Source organism: Acanthopagrus latus, chromosome 4, assembly GCF_904848185.1.
Source record: "Acanthopagrus latus isolate v.2019 chromosome 4, fAcaLat1.1, whole genome shotgun sequence".
In the NCBI taxonomy this organism is placed as follows: Eukaryota; Metazoa; Chordata; class Actinopteri; order Spariformes; family Sparidae; genus Acanthopagrus; species Acanthopagrus latus.
In genome coordinates this window covers 33,452,658-33,470,076 of record NC_051042.1, presented here as the reverse complement: position 1 = coordinate 33,470,076, position 17,419 = coordinate 33,452,658, and the positions used below count along the sequence as shown (strand labels likewise).

Here is a 17,419-nt window from a genome sequence, read left to right as displayed (position 1 = left end):
GATGTCGGGCGCGAGCAGAGTTTGCTTGGTTTTCGAGTGGAGACGACTGTGCACGCAAAGGATGAACGTTCCATTAACGACTCAGAGAAAACAAAATGCTAATTGACGTCCGTGGTTGTCTCACCGGCTAAATGAAAGGAGAGAGTTAAGCAGACGAGTGCAGACCTGCAGCAGGTGTGTTTGAGGAAACCGTGAGGTAAAGACAGCAGCCCGCCCCCCTGACTTGACTTGTGTTTGTCATTTTGTCATCAAACTAATGAAACATCAGACTGTGAAGATACGTCATAATAAAGACGACACAGTGTCGTTAGTGACGTCGTCTCCTGACTGTAACACTGTAGAGCTGCTCCTGTATACCAGCAGCTCACAGAACTGAACCAGAACCATCTCTGCTGCCACAGAACTGCAGATTTATAGTGACGTTCACCTTGTTTACGACCTCTTCTGAGTCCAGTTGGTTCCGTGTTGGTGCTGATGAGACGACGTAGTTCAGTGTCTCTTTATTCACTAACATTCAGAGTTATTCTGAATTAGGTTTGTGATTTCAGAGAGACGTCAACGTTAAAGACATTTTAACTGCAAAGAAGCTTCATTTTGACTCTTTCTATTATGATTTCTTTGATCCTATAATTTAAAAATCTGCGATGTCATCTCAGTGTGATGTCATTGAGTTGCACAACCAGGAAGTAAACTGCAGAGCTGGAAACAGGAAGTCTCACTGATCTGAACAGGTGTGATCTCTGTGTTCAGTGGTTTTATCTTAAATCTTTGGAATAAAAATGATTTAATGGTTCATTTCTAAATGTCATCAGTGAACTAAATGTAGTTTTCCACTGCTGAAGTTCCTGATATATAAATAGAGATTTATATTTGTAAGTTTGGTTTTCGACTCGTGACCTCCAAAATAAAGTGAGCACAACACTAAATTCCAGAAATAAAGCTTTTATTCTGAAAGGGGCGGTATAAAAAAAACATACGTTTTAAGTATTTTCACATAATCACATAGAAAATATTAAATTAGGACACAACTATACATATTGAAAAATATCTGAATATGAAGACGCTGATGTATCTGATGTCTCAGAAGACATTTTTAATATCATAACAGTCACATTATAAAGTCAGTTTTTTTCAGTTTGATAATCTGTATATTGATCTGTATGAAGATCACTGATTGTCAGTTAAGGCACTTTTGTCAGAAACACAAATTCACATTTTCCTGTTCTTGTTTGTACAGGGTAAGACGCTGAAAGGAGCAGATGGTGAGTTCTTGTGGTTGGCCGTCGACTTCTCAAACTCTGTCAGGAGTTTCTTCGCCCAGGTCCAGTTTCCATCCAGACAAATCTGAATCTCACACACAGTTGTGACTCTGTAAGAAACACATAACACACATCGTTAGAGGCTCCCGTCACATCTGCGACCAATATGTGAAAAACACAGCAAGAAGTTAATAAAAACACTTTTATTCAACGTTTCTTTCTGATTAAAACTTTGAGGATTAAACTTAATATTTGTGAATGAACAGGTGTAACTTCAGAACGAGTACGTCTTTAAGTGTCACTAACTTGATGTCATTTAATAAATGTAGCTACAGTTTCAAACCTGAAAGTAACATAATTACACTGAACAGGTAACTGACTGTATGTGACATGATTCTAATATCAACAGTTACTGAGTTGTTTTATTTTGTATTTCTGATGTTTTAACATTAAACGATCAATGAAGTAAAAGTACTTTTTCCAGTTTCGGTCACAGACAGTCGACCTGCAGGACTGCATGTAGAGTCACTGAACAGGTAACTGACTGACTGTAACTGAACAGCTCCCCCTTGTGGAGAGTCTTCAAACTACTACAGATCATTTATTACTGAATTATCACTCAATAAAAATATAATTTGTTATATTCTAGTATTTATATTAAGTGAGCAGATGATGACTGTTCCTTCCTCCTCTCATTAATCAATAAGTTCTTCAGTTTAAAATCAATAATCAATGCACCGTCTGTTTATACTCACATGATTGAAGTGACTGGACACTTGCTGTGGCTCCTCACTACGTCCTGGATCTTTCCTTTGGGAACAGGAACACGGGTCACGTTTGGACAGCAGAATTCATTCATGGACCCTGGAGCGACTGGAGCTGTGAACACACACATGAACACACACATTAACACACACATTTAACACTCAGGCTGCAGTTTGGATTGAGGCTCTCAGAGAATCAGAGCAGAGTGACTCACCGGCAGAGTTGTGATGCAGGAGGCTGATCAGAGCGAGCAGAGCGAAGGTCAGCAGAGTCTTCATGTTTCTGACAGAGACAGACCAGCTTCTGTTTGAAGGAAGGACTTTAATCTGCAGCTGATCTGAGGTCAGAGCTGATCTGAGTCCAGAGCAGATCTGAGGTCAGAGCTGATCTGAGGTCAGAGCTGATCTGAGTCCAGAGCTGATCTGAGGTCAGAGCTGATCTGAGTCCAGAGCTGATCTGAGTCCAGAGCTGATCTGAGTCCAGAGCTGATCTGAGTCCAGAGCTGATCTGAGGTCAGAGCTGATCTGAGTCCAGAGCTGATCTGAGGTCAGAGCTGATCTGAGCTGCTTTTATACTCACATCAGCTCTGTTCTCAGTATCTCAGCTTCCTCTCTGTTTCCTCTGCTTCTCTTTTCTTTCCGCTCCCTCATGCTTCTTCTGCTCTTCGGAGAAAGTAGTTAAAGTGTAAAATGTTTTCATTGGTACTTGATTACATTGTCACGGATCTCTGGAACATTAAGATGCTGACTGACTCAAATACATTTACCCAAGTACTGCAGTTGTACTTGTATTGAGGAAATTCCATTTTATGAAGCTTTATACTTTTTATACACCTCTTCTTAGAGACAAAGATACTTTTCACTCACCTTACTTACTCACTAACCCTGATGTGGACCAATCAGACGCAGCGAGACGAGACAAAGCCATAAGAAGCCGTAAACAGACAGAGAGGGAGGCTGGAATGTGGAGAAAAGGCGTGTTAGTGTTTCGTATCTGCAGAGAGTTTCTGATTTTCTCTCTTTGTTGCTGCTCGGGACGCTTTACCAACCCAACATGTGTCTATTTGACGTCCTGGGAATGAGACTCAACAATCAACTGTCTCTGTGGTGCGTTCAGGAACAGCTGGGACAAAATCCTACTGATTCTACCTTTAACTTTAATAGTCTTTGAATTCTATTAATATGACGTGAGCTTCAGTTAGCTTTGAGCACAAATGTCCTTCAGAGGGAGACTTTTTACTCTGATCCTCTGAGTCCATGTCAGAGCCTGAACTCTGTTACTGTACTGGAGGAAACAAGCTGGATCAGAACTTCTACTTTTACCCACAAGTATCTGAACTTCTACTGAGGACAGACTGTGGTCTTGTGCAGCGTCTGTCTGTCAGCATCGTCCTGTTAGCAGTGACGATGACTTCACTGGTTGAAGTTGATACGAACAAACGGAACTCTTTGTGTTTCACTTCCTCGTCTGTTCCCATTAATGATTGTGTTGATCAATTCTAAGACGTCAAATCACAGAGTTGTGACACTTAAGAACGTTTCTGTCATCAGTGCTGTGAGTTACTTAAAACTTTCAGATTTTGATCACAAATGTGTTAAAATCTGTTTTATTGATCATCTTCACTGAGATGATCCATCTGCCTCTACACCTACTATTAGCTTTACTTCATCAATAATGAATGAAACAAACTGAATATGAATTTCTCGCTGGTTTTGATTAAGATTTGAGTTTATATTTGAAAAGTGACAAAATTAAGGGATTGTGGAAGGAAGTGTCAAACTACTTCACAGCCACTGAGCAGCATCACAGCAGTCGGCAGACGGTGCTGGTTGTCTGATTCACTTCACAACTTAATCTTTTTAATATCTGTATCTCCAGTCGTATGAAGTCCATGTTTCAGTGCCTGTGAAAGTCTTCTGTTGAGATAAAACTGCACACTTTTAGAGCAGCCTTCTATTGTGACCAGTCCAATTTTGAAAGTGTCAAAAGTCAGAAAAAGTGCAATAATGTCAGAGAAAGTGCCAAAATGGCTGAAAAAGTGTCTAAAAGTGCCAAAATGTGACACATAAACCTATATATTTCAATATTTCAACTCTTCTCTTTATTATGATGTCTTGATTATTCAAAGAAACGTAGTGGTAGAGATTCACTCTGTTTATTATCCAGCAGAGACTGAAAGCAGAGGCCAGTTCCTTACAGGTTCATGTCTGATCGATAACAGAAGCTAGAAGGACAGTTTGAGTGTCGCTGAGCAGCAGAGATGTTTCAGACTGGATCATCTCGCTCGTGTGTTCAGACGACGTGCTTCACATTTGGTTTCATGTGATTTAATGTTTAGTTGCTGAAACATAGAAGTCTCTCAGTGAAAGTAATCAGAGTATCAGCTGCAGCACTACAAGCTGCATCATCAGCAGAATTAAATATAAGAGTTGTTTTCACTGATGCTGGGAGCTGATTGGTCAACATGATCTGAGTTTCACTTCTTGTGTTTCCCCCAGAAACAGCAGAGCAGAGTTTCTATGAACAAACTGTCACACTGAAAATAAAAACACTTCTGACTTCATTATTCTCATCATTAAATTGTTTAATGAGGAAATGTAGGGAAGTGGAACCTAATCGTCCTCGTTCCTCCTTCACATCCTTTTCTCATTCTTGTGATCTTAAACATTATTAGATGTGTGATAATGTACTTCCTGTCTGTCTGCTGCCTCGTGTCTCTGCACCGAACTCACATTTTAATGGACTCAAAGAGGATTGAAAACATTTGTGACTAAAGATTACATTCAACTGTATTGTATTCAAGTGCTGCAAACACTGGAGCTAAAACAACTTAATGAACAAGTTAAAGTAGCTGATGTTGTAGTTCAGATGTTCGATGGTGTTTTGTGCCTGATGATCCTTCACGTGTCCCTCTGAAGAACATTTCTATCAGCCACTTCTGTGCAAACATGATTAACAGTGGATTCAGATCACCTGTGTGCAGGTGTGGAGAGACTCCTGATGAATGAGTGACAGCAGCTGGAGGCAATCCCCTCACAGCCAATCAGGGTGTGGCCACGCCCCCTGTGTGAAGGCTTAAGACAGGTGGGAACGACACCTGTCTGCCTGCCCCACTGACCTCGTCCAGACTGTCAGCCAGAACCGCTGTTCTGTTCAGGTTCTGTTCAGGTTCCTCTGCTGCCTCTTGTGCAGCTGGTTGAGTGACCATCAAAAGACACCTTTCATCCAGAAGCTCACCTGCATCAGAGCCGTGATTATTGTGTGACTTCATACCTGAGACTCTCTTTACACCTGCAGGTGTCTCACATTTCATTTCATCTGGGACTTAAGAGGAAGTCAAAGAAATATATTTAACAGGCATTTTTGTATAAGTATTTGAGAGTTGGTAGATTATTAAAGTTATATTCCCAGGACATCAAATAGACACATTTTGGATTGAGACAGTGTTGGAATCCTGAGAATGTAATCAAGTACCAATGAAACCACTTTACACATTAACTACTTTCTCCGAAGAGCAGAAGAAGCATGAGTAAGCGGAAAGAAAAGAGAAGCAGAGGAAACAGAGAGGAAGCTGAGATACTGAGAACAGAGCTGATGTGAGTATAAAAGCAGCTCAGATCAGCTCTGGACTCAGATCAGCTCTGGACTCAGATCAGCTCTGGACTCAGATCAGCTCTGACCTCAGATCAGCTCTGACCTCAGATCAGCTGCAGATTAAAGTCCTTCCTTCAAACAGAAGCTGGTCTGTCTCTGTCAGAAACATGAAGACTCTGCTGACCTTCGCTCTGCTCGCTCTGATCGGCCTCCTGCATCACAACTCTGCCGGTGAGTCACTCTGCTCTGATTCTCTGAGAGCCTCAATCCAAACTGCAGCCTGAGTGTTAAATGTGTGTGTTCATGTGTGTGTTCATGTGTGTGTTCACAGCTCCAGTCGCTCCAGGGTCCATGAATGAATTCTGCTGTCCAAACGTGACCCGTGTTCCTGTTCCCAAAGGAAAGATCCAGGACGTAGTGAGGAGCCACAGCAAGTGTCCAGTCACTTCAATCATGTGAGTATAAACAGACGGTGCATTGATTATTGATTTTAAACTGAAGAACTTATTGATTAATGAGAGGAGGAAGGAACAGTCATCATCTGCTCACTTAATATAAATACTAGAATATAAAAAATTATATTTTTATTGAGTGATAATTCAGTAATAAATGATCTGTAGTAGTTTGAAGACTCTCCACAAGGGGGAGCTGTTCAGTTACAGTCAGTCAGTTACCTGTTCAGTGTAATTCTGCATTCATGACGGGATCCAATGTTATGTGTTTCTTACAGAGTCACAACTGTGTGTGAGACGAAGATTTGTCTGGATGGCAGCTGGACCTGGGCGAAGAAACTCATGACAGAGTTTGAGAAGTTGACGGCCAACCACAAGACCTCACCATCTGCTCCTTTCAACGTCTTACCCTGTACAAACCAGGAGACCAGGAAATTGTGACTTTATGTGTCTGAACTTCGCTGGTGATGAAGCCCTTTAACTGACAATCAATGATCTTCATACAGATCAATATACAGATTATCACACAGAAGAGTCACTAGTTTAAAATCTGACTTTATAATGTGACTGTTATAATATTAAAAATGTCTTCTGAGACATCAGATACATCAGAGCGTCTGCTAACATCAGAAAATGATTTATATTCAGATATTTTACACTCAAAATGTACAGTTGTGTCCTAATGTGATTATATGAAAATATTTTAAATGTATGTTTTTTTATACCGCCCCTTTCCGAATAAAATCTTTATTTTTGGAATTTAGTGTTGTGCTCACTTTATTTTGGAGGTCACGAGTCGAGAGCCAAACTGACAAATATAAATCTCTATATATATATCAGGAAGAGACCAGTTCAACTTCAGTTGTGGAAAAGTACATTTAGTTCACTGATGACATTTAGAAATGAACCATTAAATCATTTTATCCAAAGATTTAAGATAAAACCACTGAACACAGAGATCACACCTGTTCAGATCAGTGAGACTTCCTGTTTCCAGCTCTGCAGTTTACTTCCTGGTTGTGCAACTCAATGACATCACACTGAGATGACATCACAGATTTTTAAATCTCATGGATCTGAAAATTACTCTCTCTCTGAAGTCACAACCTCTTGGGAGCTAAATTCAGAATAACAGTTTGTTCTTAGAAACTCTGCTGATTCTGATGGAAACCAAAGAGGAAGTGAAACTCACATCGTGTCGACCAATCAGCTCCCAGCGTCACACACAGCTACTACTATGATTAATACTGCTGATGATGCAGCTTGTAGTGCTGCTGCTGATTCTCTGATTACTTTCACTGAGAGACTTTTGCGTTTCAGCAGCTAAACATTAAATCACATGAAACCAAATGTGAAGCACGTCGTCTGAACCCACGAGCGAGATGATCCAGTCTGAAACATCTCTGCTGCTCAACGACACTCAAACTGTCCTTCTAGCTTCTGTTTCTTCACGACTGGACTGTTGTCACTGGATCGATCAGACATGAACCTGTAAACTATTACAAACTTACAATTTTATAAAGAATTTCTCTGAGGAATGAAAATCAAACCACAGCAAACATCTGAACATCAGCGCCGACAACGCTGATGGTGATGAAGTGAATCAGAACAAATTTAGAGAAGTTCTGGTACAAAGATCTCGGGCAGAATCTCCACATGAGCCCTCCATCCATTGTCAACCGCTTATCCAAAGTCTCTCTGACTGGGGAATCCCCAGGCGCTCCCAGGCCAGAGAGGAGATATAATCCCTCCACCTGGACCTGGGTCTACCCCTGGGTCTACTCCCAGTTGGACGTGCCAGGAACACCTCCCTAGGAAGTCGCCCTGGCGGCATCCTCGTCAGATGCCCGAACCACCTCAACTGGCACCTTTCCATGCAGAGGAGCAGCGGTCCACATCAGTCTGCTGATGTTGGGAAATAACAAGAATCCAGAATTCACCTCAGATGCATCAAACTAAAGTAACGAGGCTGTTCTGAAGCTGTGAGGAGGAGAAAGTTCAGGTGTAGAGAGGAGAAGTCACACAGATACATGAAACATGTACTGAAGTAACGTGATGAAGTCTTTGTACAGCCTCATCTTTGTCCTCGTCTGTCTGGTCCTCCACGACCTGAAGAAGAACCAGGTCATCTGTACTCGTTCTTCACGAGTCTTGTATGAAGGTGTTATTTGTCACACAGATGTCCCGCTGGGCCGGCTGGCGGCGCTGAAGAAAAGTCACGATATCGCTGAAGGTGTCAAGTTTCATCTTCCAGACAACATGAAGGTCGTCTTCAAATCCTCTGAGACGACGGACGGACACGATGATGACGTGCAAGATCAAACACTAATAAACAAAAACTGACCCCGAGAATGAAAACCTGTTTTATAATTACATGTCCACCGGCAGTTGTCAAGACTTTATGTTTAGCTTGTCTGTCCGGTCCAGGTCACTCTCACAAATGCAGCATCTCCAGATCTCTGATTTACATTTTGGAGGTCAAAGGTCACTGTGACTTTAAATCATAAAGCCTCGTCTGAAGGTGCTAATCCTTCGTAACACTTCTGCCTCAGTTAAATGTCAGAGTTCTTCTTGGCTGAGGAATTTAACTGAGATCTGCAAATATGAAGAAGAAAAACAAAAACGGGAAAGTTCATATGACAAAGAATTATCAAGAAGAAAGTGACGAGCGTCTGTGGGAGGGCCAGTGGTCAAGAAGTCTGACTCAGCTCTGAGGATGAGGAAGAAGAAAAGTGTGTCTGAAAACAAAAACGAGCTTCCTCATGTCTTCCTCTGAATCTGATACGGGGTAAGTTCGGTCTGTTTACCACCGAGTACACAAAGCTTTCATAGAAAGATGCCCGACCAGCGACGAGGAAGTGAAAACACGAGAAGAAAACCACCGAGCAGCTTCACACAGATGAATCTGTCTCACACAGCCTGGAATCATCTTTGTTCCATTTTGTTCGACAGTCTTGAACATATTTTGGTTTTAAAAGGTTATTTAGTGCACAAAATTTTATCGAAAGGTCCTATTTGTCAGAAAAGCTCAGACGACTCATCCTGCGATCCAAAAGCTTCAGTTTTTGACGAGTTGCAAAAACACTTTTTTGATCCCACGTGGGGAAATTTGGTTGTTACAGCAACACAAGCACAAGATAAAGTTGTAGCATGAAAGTGTGTGAGGTAGAACATAATAAACATTATATTGTTTAGTACAACAATATAATAAAACTTGATGTTTTCATGTGAACAACACACGACTACAATGATTCTCATTCACCTTTAATTCCTGTAAAGTTCAGTGTGTATTAAAGTATAAAGGTTTAAATATTAAGTTTGTAAGTAAATAAGTGAGGACTGTTTTATTTTACTGTGGTTCCAGTGGTTGTTAAAAGGTCACATCAGTTCCTCTTCATGTTGGTGGAAACGTGAAATATTAAAAAACTTCCTCCTCAAAAGACCCTAAAATACGATCTCACCCTTCAGTGGTTTTACAAAGAAACTGTCGATGATCAGAACTTGGGATTTTATTTGATTCTCAGAGTCGGAATGTTTCTGTGAGAAGGTGAACGTGTACGAAGAAATCTGGTTTAGTTCACAAGACGCTACTTAGAAAAAGTACTTCTGACTATTTTGTCAGACTGTGATTCAAGTTGATTCAAAATATGATTCGATAACAGATAATTAGTCAAATGAAAGAAAATAATTACTAATAAACAATTAAATACTGTAAAATCAGCTCCGGGTCCAGGTGGAGGTGTTGTCAGGTAAGTTCCCTGAACTTTTCTTCATAAACAGTTTTAATGAATTATGTTCAGTGATCAATACGACTAACTGACCACTAATATCTTGAAGAAACTGGATATTAAAACTGGTCGTAGTTTCAGTTAAAGTAATTTAACCAGAATAACGATGCAAAACTGAAAGTAGTTGAACGAACATGTACGGAGGGCTGTAAGGGCCAAAACTAAACATATTAGATACATAAATAATGACATAATTAGTTGATTGAATAAGTGGATACATATATAATTCATGATAACTGACACAATAAATAACTACATAATCTAATGCTTAATTCCCCGTCTAAATGAATAAATCACACATTCAATACATTATATTATTTTTTTTTATTTCATTCATTTCCATATTTGCACTTTTGCATACGTTTATTATTTATTCATTTAATAATGTGTCTGAACTTGAATGTACTCAGTGTTACCTGCCACCAACAGTTCACTCAGTGATACTTTATTATCTCCCTACTTAAATAATTGTACTTAAACATGAATCATTTCTGCATTAAAACATCTAAAAAAAACAAGAAACCTGTCATATAGTTTGCTGAGTTGTGAACTGACGTCGTCCTAAATGTTTCCAACAACGTTCAAACCAGAAAATCTGTCATTTTATTAAATCTAACAATGTTTCATCTGGCCTCCCGTCGCTGTAACTCCCAGCAGGACGAACTCTGAACGTTTCTGAGTCTCATCAGACAGATTATTAATGATTATGATTGTTTTAATCTCCTCTCTGTGGACGCGTGTTGATCAGGAACAAGCCGCCTGACGCTGTTTGTTCTTCATCACCACCTGCTGGCTGAACTCACTGGTGCCTGTGTGGCCAAAAGTTTGCGGACGCCTGAACATTAAACCATGAACATTATTCTGCTGCTGTAACCAGATTTTACAAAAGTTTGTGAGTCTACTGAACTTTACTGTGTTATACGGAGAGTTTCCTTTATCTAACATCCATTCACTCATGTTAATGGGGTGGACAAAATAGTAGAAACACCTGTCACTAACACACAGTCTGATACAGATGAATCACAACCTTTGACCTGCAGCTGATCTCGTTAGTTTAGTTTGTATTTAAGTCTTTGGTTCAGTTTTTGTTGATTCATCTGTTGTGTTTTCTTGTTCCCAAATAAATCTTCATCCGTGTCGCCGCCCGCCTGCCGTCTCCCGTGACCCTCGGCCCACCTCACCTGCTCAGGTGTGATTTAGTGATTTAGATAACATGCTAATGCTAACATGTTGATGTTAAACAGGTATAATGTTTCTCTTTCAGTGCGTCAGCATGTTGTTTGCTAATAAGCACTTGACACAGTGTGCAGCTGAGGATGAAGGATGAGGATGAATGTTGTTATGAAGGTATTTGTTCAGGGCATAATAGAGGTTTTGTCCTGATGATGGCGCTACAGGACATTTTTTACAATTAACCCTATTTTGGATATCTGGAGGAAATTTTACAGTTAGTATTCTAAAAGAAGTCCAGATATTTCTAGAAATGCGACACAGAGCTAACCACAGACCCACAACCACTTTTATAACAGAACATCACAAACTTTATGTCAGGAGGATTTATTACTGGATCACTGGAATCAATGATCAACTCTGCAGCCAATCAGAATCGAGTTAGATGGAGGTTTAAACTAAATCTGGGAAATAACTTATGTGATAAATGTAGTGAAGTTGACGTATAAAGTAGCAGAAAAGTAAAAAGAACAGTAAAAGTAGGTTGTACTGAGTTACTTTCCACCTCAAACTGAGAACGTTTTTTATGATAAACCTCATTAAACCAAACGTTCATATTAAACATCACTGACATGTAAAAAAACAAAAAAACAAACACCAGGTTTAATTTTAATCTTTTTTATTGGTTAGGTCATCCTAATTCAATTCAAATAATTAAATTAAAACTTCTTTTAAATATCGTCTTCAAAGAGGAACAAAGCACAACTAAAAGCAAAACTCATTCACTCACTTCATTTAAAATGTGAAAATAAAAACAAATCAAAGTTTCCTCCTAAAAACACTCAAATCACAACGTCAAACAAACAAATGTTGAAATGTAACACACTATACACAACTGAATCTACGATTCTTTGAAGAACTGGTGCAACAAAACAAACGCACTCGTTGATGTTCATCCAGTCAGGTGAGCAGTCTGTCCGTCTCTCTGTTGCGTTCGTGTCGCTCAATCTCTCCGGGGCTTCCCGACGCTTCTCCAGGGGGCGGAGCTAGGGCGTGATTAGATGTGGGTGGGTGTCAGGGTGGCGCCGCGGTTCAGGCCGGGCGCGATCATGGCTTCCTGTTTTAAAAACCAAAGGTGTTCTCGCCGCTGTAAGCCACGTATAAAAAGCCGTCCTCGTCCTTCTCCTTCTCGTACAGCTGCCCCATCGTGATGCTGGAAGGAGACAAAAAGTTACCGATCAGACGATCAATGACCGCTGTTCTCCACACATCAACAGTTACTGTCTGTCACAGCCCGACTCGTCTTCCTCCTCTCAGCCACAGAGCTCCATTGTTGTCCAAAATCTGTCACGAACACATCAATGAGCCTCCCTGTTGTTGCTTCATTAGCATGAACACACTCACACCTGCCACAGATTCATCCGCCGCTGAAAACAGTCCCCAACAAAAACAGTATGTCCTCCTGTTTGTGACAGATAGTTATTGGTTTTCAGTCATCAGTTAATTTGCTAGATTACCTGTCATGTGTTCAGGGCAAACAAGTCTCTCTTCACTCAAACTAATGAACTAACAACGGAGGTGTAAAGACACCTGGACGCAGCGCTGGAGGCGGAGCTTCATTCGTCCATATAAAAGCTGCTCAGTGGCGCCTCGCTCCACTTCCCGGATCTCCTGGTTCAGCGCTCGGCTGGCTTGAATTTTGATGAAATGATTTAACTGTGCGCCTCATCATGACTGAATGTGGACATTTGGCTCTCCACAAAACTTTTAAAACAATCTTCTGGGTTTTAGATTCATGTTTCTTTACACTGCATGATTTTAAATGACCACTTCGTGAGATTTGAAGGAGTTTATTGGTAGGGTGAAGATAAAACTCAAAGCTCAGACAGTTTGGTAAGAAAGAGGAATTAAAACTTAAAATACAAACTGATCAGTTTCTGGATTATTTCATAAATCTGTCTCTCCATCAGAGAACTACAGTCCGACAGCCCTCGGAGGCCTGCGGTCCTCACGGCTCTGACTGACTTGCTGTCTGTCACGGGGTTAAAACCACAGACTGAAAGTGCTGAGTAATGACCGACTGACTGAGCAGCAGTGTTGCAGCGACCGTCCCACAGTTGAATCAGCACAGTTGAGTACGCAGCCCTGATGACACACTAACTCCTGGTGTTCAGTTTTTCTCTTGTTAATGTTTTCCAGATGTTAAAACTGAATAAACAGTTTCTGAATTTTCCTTCTTCTGCTCCTCTATGAGTCAAATATTAATCCACCCCTGAAAATAGTCCCAAACAAAATACTTCATCCAGTCTGACCTCATATGGAGCCGACAACGCGACTACTTTCCACATTAAAAATAAAAACTTGATAAGACGCCACAGAGTTAAACAGAGTCGCTCTGTTCAGACAGAGACAGCGTCTTTAATTACACAAGTTCCTGGTGATAAAAGTCATAAATCTCATTTGACTCAAGTTTTATTTGTTTAAAGGTTTCAGTGAGCTCATCCAGTCTTCAAACACCTGCACACACTTTATACACACACACACACACACACACACACACACACACACACACACACACACAATGTACTTTTTGTTAAAATGAGTTTAAAGTTGCTGAAATATTCAACAAACTCAACAAATTAAACAAAGATACCAAAAGGAGGTTCAAATCTAGTGTCACAGCCGAGGGAGCAAACCAGACAATAAATCAAATAACTAGTAAAATTCATCGATAAATAAAAGTCAGTGATGAAGAAAGACTGTTCATTTTTGCAATTAATCGATCAGTCTTTGTATCTAAAACATGTCGGGTGTAGTAATCTCCATTCTAAATCTGAAAATCGATCCAAAATGAGCTCAACGTGTCGATCATCAGAGTCAAAACCAGGATGATACAGCTAGCTTAGCTTAGCAACACTTGTAAAGATGCTGGGTTCATTTTCTTTCTCAGAGATCCTTTATTGATTTGTCTGTGAGGAGGGTTCACTCCTGACAGATTTAAGGAACCAAGTCTTGTAACTAACTGAACTTCTATCTTTTGTTGTTTGATGTTGAGTCACTGCAGGCTGGTGTTTCTTGCTCAACTCTGGACTCTTTTTTTTTGGTGAATATTATTTGAAGTGGTCAAAAGCCGCCAGGACAAAGTCAAGCTGTTGTAGTGAAATTAGCCCTAACTTTGTAAAGAAGAGTTTGAAAATGTAAAAGACAGTTGTTGGAGCATCAAACCAATGAACTGTTGATCTGTACTGATCCAGTTCTGGGTCTAACACTGGCACCGCTGTCACTACAACCCTCTTGTCATGTAATATAAAAGTTCTGAGGTGACTGAACCCCTCCGCTGTCGCGGCTCTCACCTGGACTGAGGCACCGTCTTGTCCACGAACAGGAAGATGGCCTTCTCCGAGGGCAGCTGGATGCGTTTCCTGATGATCCACATGAACTGAGCCACTGTGATGTCGGAGGGCACCAGGTACTTCCTCTTATCGATGTCGACTATCTGCGATCCGGACACTTTCTCCACAATCACCTGGCGGGACACACGGAGAGAGACAACAATTACAGCCGACACGCCACTGAACAGATCTCCTGTAAACCTGCCGCGATGCCTCTGAGGCGACACTCACCGGGACCCTGTCAGGGTACTTGTTGCGGATTTTGGCGGACTCTATGCATCGATGTTCTGGTGGACAGAAAAAACAAGTCACGTTAATTATGTGATTTTTTTTCCTGGTGTGTCAACAGAAATAGACGTTTCCGAGTCAGCCTTCCTCTTCTGTACCGACACGAGACGAGGAGCAGTGATGGACGAAGGTCGATATCTAAACTGTGAACTGTGAGATTCACAGACAGCTGCTGTGGATTAAACCACACTGACACCAACCGAACCACAAAACCCGTCAATCCGGTTTCTTAAAGGGGAACGTGCCGTGTTTAATCATGAATAAAACATCAGACAGGAAAGCAGCAACAACACGTGAATATCAATTTGAAGATCTAAAGGAAATTTATTGCAAAATATTTTGATAACTGGTTTCAAGTAAAAAGTTTCCAGCTGCTTCAATGTGAGGATTTACTGATTTCCTTCTGTTTTGTTTGACTTTACATCGACTTTTTCTGAGTTTTGAACTGTTGATTGATCGAATGATGACTTGATTTAACTGAATACTGTCTTCATACAAACAAGCTGCACAGAATATTGGATCAGAATCTAATTAAAGGGCAACATTTCTACATTTTCCTACAGTTTGATTGATTTAGTTTCAAGAATTTTATAAATCTAATTTATAAAATGTATTTCTAAGTCTGTGAACAAAGAGTCACATTAGTTTGTAACGCTTAAACATTTTACTTTATTTTCCTTCTTTCAGTTCTTAATCGTTACTTTCAGTCACTGGTCTTAATTATTCTTGTTGTTCTCAATTTTGACACAATCTGTTCGACTGTTTGTGTTTATGATGTTCTGGAGTTTTTGTTTAAGCATTTTCTCCTTCAAACCCTGACAAAAGACAAGTTCTATTAATAAATAATTAACAAGCAGTAAGAAGTTATTCACTATAGATCTGATATTATTGGCCGACCAGGTTTATTGGTATTAACATACAGTTTGGTCGATACGACACTTTAGAGAAAACGTGTCTGTATCAGTGCACTAATGTGGTTTACTGTTAAAATGTCAAATATCCTGCTACCATTACATACATATGTGTGTAGTTCATGTGTGTAACATCAAATCAGCATCAGCCCCCAAAAACAGCATCAGTCAGCTGTAATACATCAGTTTCACTTTAACATAAATTACAATCACATTAAACCAATTAAATTAAATTAAATGAAGAAATTAAATTTTCTGATTAAACACAAGTAATCTAAAAAGCCCTCCACACAGTGTTTCTTAATAAAAATAACCTTCAGCTGCAGTCTAAACACTTTAGGAAACTGGAAGAGGCACATCCTCTTTTTCACAGGAAGCAGAGGGGGTTGATGGGTAATGTAGTCTGAACACTTGACAGCAACAATAACACTGAGTTGGAATGAGGTCAGTCATCTGTCACAGTCGTGTTTGTTTTGGACTTTTTAATGTTTAAAAAGGTGCCACAGACTTAAAGAGCTCGTTACTCTTCGTCAGCTGTGAGTGTTCAGACGCCTCCATTAAAGTCTGAACAACAAGTTGATAACATCAGCCGGCCTCAGCAGGAAGTTAGGTTGGATTATGTATTTACACTGGAACAACTTGTCAGTTACAGTTGAAAACAGTTGATGTGTTTTGGTTTAAAATCCATCAATATGAAGAGATTTTAACATCCCGTGTCTCATATTTTACCAGAAATACATTTATTGTGTTTTTGGCAGCTGGTCAAACAAAGTGAGCTGTTTCAGGAACCACTTAGGCCTCAAATAACCTGCCAGGCAGCTGGTGTGTATTCCTCATGTTTTAGTGTTTAACATTTTACATGATTTATTTACAGATGTATTCATGTAAAAGCCTCAGAGAGGATGTAAACCAGCCGTTGGGCCTCCAACTGACACAACTTCATCACCCTGCTGACGCCCCGCAGGCCTCCAGCTCCTGACAGGTGGATTCATGTAGAAAACACGATGGCCAGGTGTACAAACTACCTGATTACAGCTGTGTAATCCAGCTGTGTAACTGTAACTAAACGGAGAAAACGAGGCTTAGCAGCTTAATGTGTCTCCACCGTGTCAACATCCACCAGCAGCCTGAAACCAGGTCGTCGCCCGGTGATTTAGAACAGAGAGACGGTGATCAGTCTGAACACACAGATCCATCAGGTCAAATCAAAACCCAAGAAGACGTAATTCACCTTTACATCAGCTGACATCGATGTTTTGCAGCCATATTTAACGTGTGTGTGATGTCGGTGCAGCTAGCTTAAAACCAGAGCCTCCTCTCCAGACAAAAGCCTGAAGGACAGGCCTGAGAGTGAGCCCGACGGCTTTTACAGAAACATTCTCTCAACACAACACCACAGTTCGTTCCCCCAACGGATAACAAACACAAAGATTTCACTTCAAAAATGAACCTGCGTAGAACATTTTTATGACACTTCCATGTCAGTAACACCTCCCTCCTCCTTCCTCACCCAACGAGTGATCCTCTTTGAACATCCATTTCATGTTTGCCGTTTCCGGGCTCGGTTCGCTCGATGCTGCAGGTTACAAACTGGACCGGAGGTGAACTAACGGCTGAAGACGTCCGTGTGTGTGTGTGTGTGTGTGTGTGTGTGTGTGTGTGTGTTGACCCTCCTCTCAGCTCGGTGTGTGTCCGTTGGAGACGCGGCGGCTCTCAACACTTCAGCAAAACAACAAACAACAGTCTGCGCCTCATTCTGCCGGCTCCGCCCCGCTGTGACGTCACATAGGAATGTTCCAT

At 40.7% G+C, this 17,419-nt stretch overlaps 1 protein-coding gene and 2 long non-coding RNA genes across 3 annotated transcripts; 1 reads left to right on the top strand and 2 right to left on the bottom strand.

Annotated features, from left to right (window-relative positions):
* Window positions 1-4,159: 4,159 nt before the first annotated feature.
* Window positions 4,160-5,849, bottom strand: LOC119017807. Its single transcript, XR_005074560.1, has 2 exons — window positions 5,722-5,849; window positions 4,160-5,687 (listed from the first exon to the last, which is right to left on the bottom strand). It is a non-coding gene; the product is annotated as an uncharacterized LOC119017807 (long non-coding RNA).
* A 5,841-nt stretch (window positions 5,850-11,690) lies between these two features.
* LOC119017806 (gamma-aminobutyric acid receptor-associated protein-like 2) lies at window positions 11,691-17,362 on the bottom strand. The gene is made up of 4 exons (XM_037094865.1): window positions 17,130-17,362; window positions 14,652-14,707; window positions 14,382-14,554; window positions 11,691-12,241 (listed from the first exon to the last, which is right to left on the bottom strand). The coding sequence occupies exons 1-4, from the start codon at window positions 17,161-17,163 to the stop codon at window positions 12,151-12,153; spliced, it is 354 nt and encodes a 117-aa protein (XP_036950760.1). The 5' UTR covers window positions 17,164-17,362; the 3' UTR covers window positions 11,691-12,150.
* On the top strand, window positions 14,714-16,698 carry LOC119017809. Its single transcript, XR_005074562.1, has 2 exons — window positions 14,714-16,390; window positions 16,494-16,698. It is a non-coding gene; the product is annotated as an uncharacterized LOC119017809 (long non-coding RNA).
* Window positions 17,363-17,419: the final 57 nt, after the last annotated feature.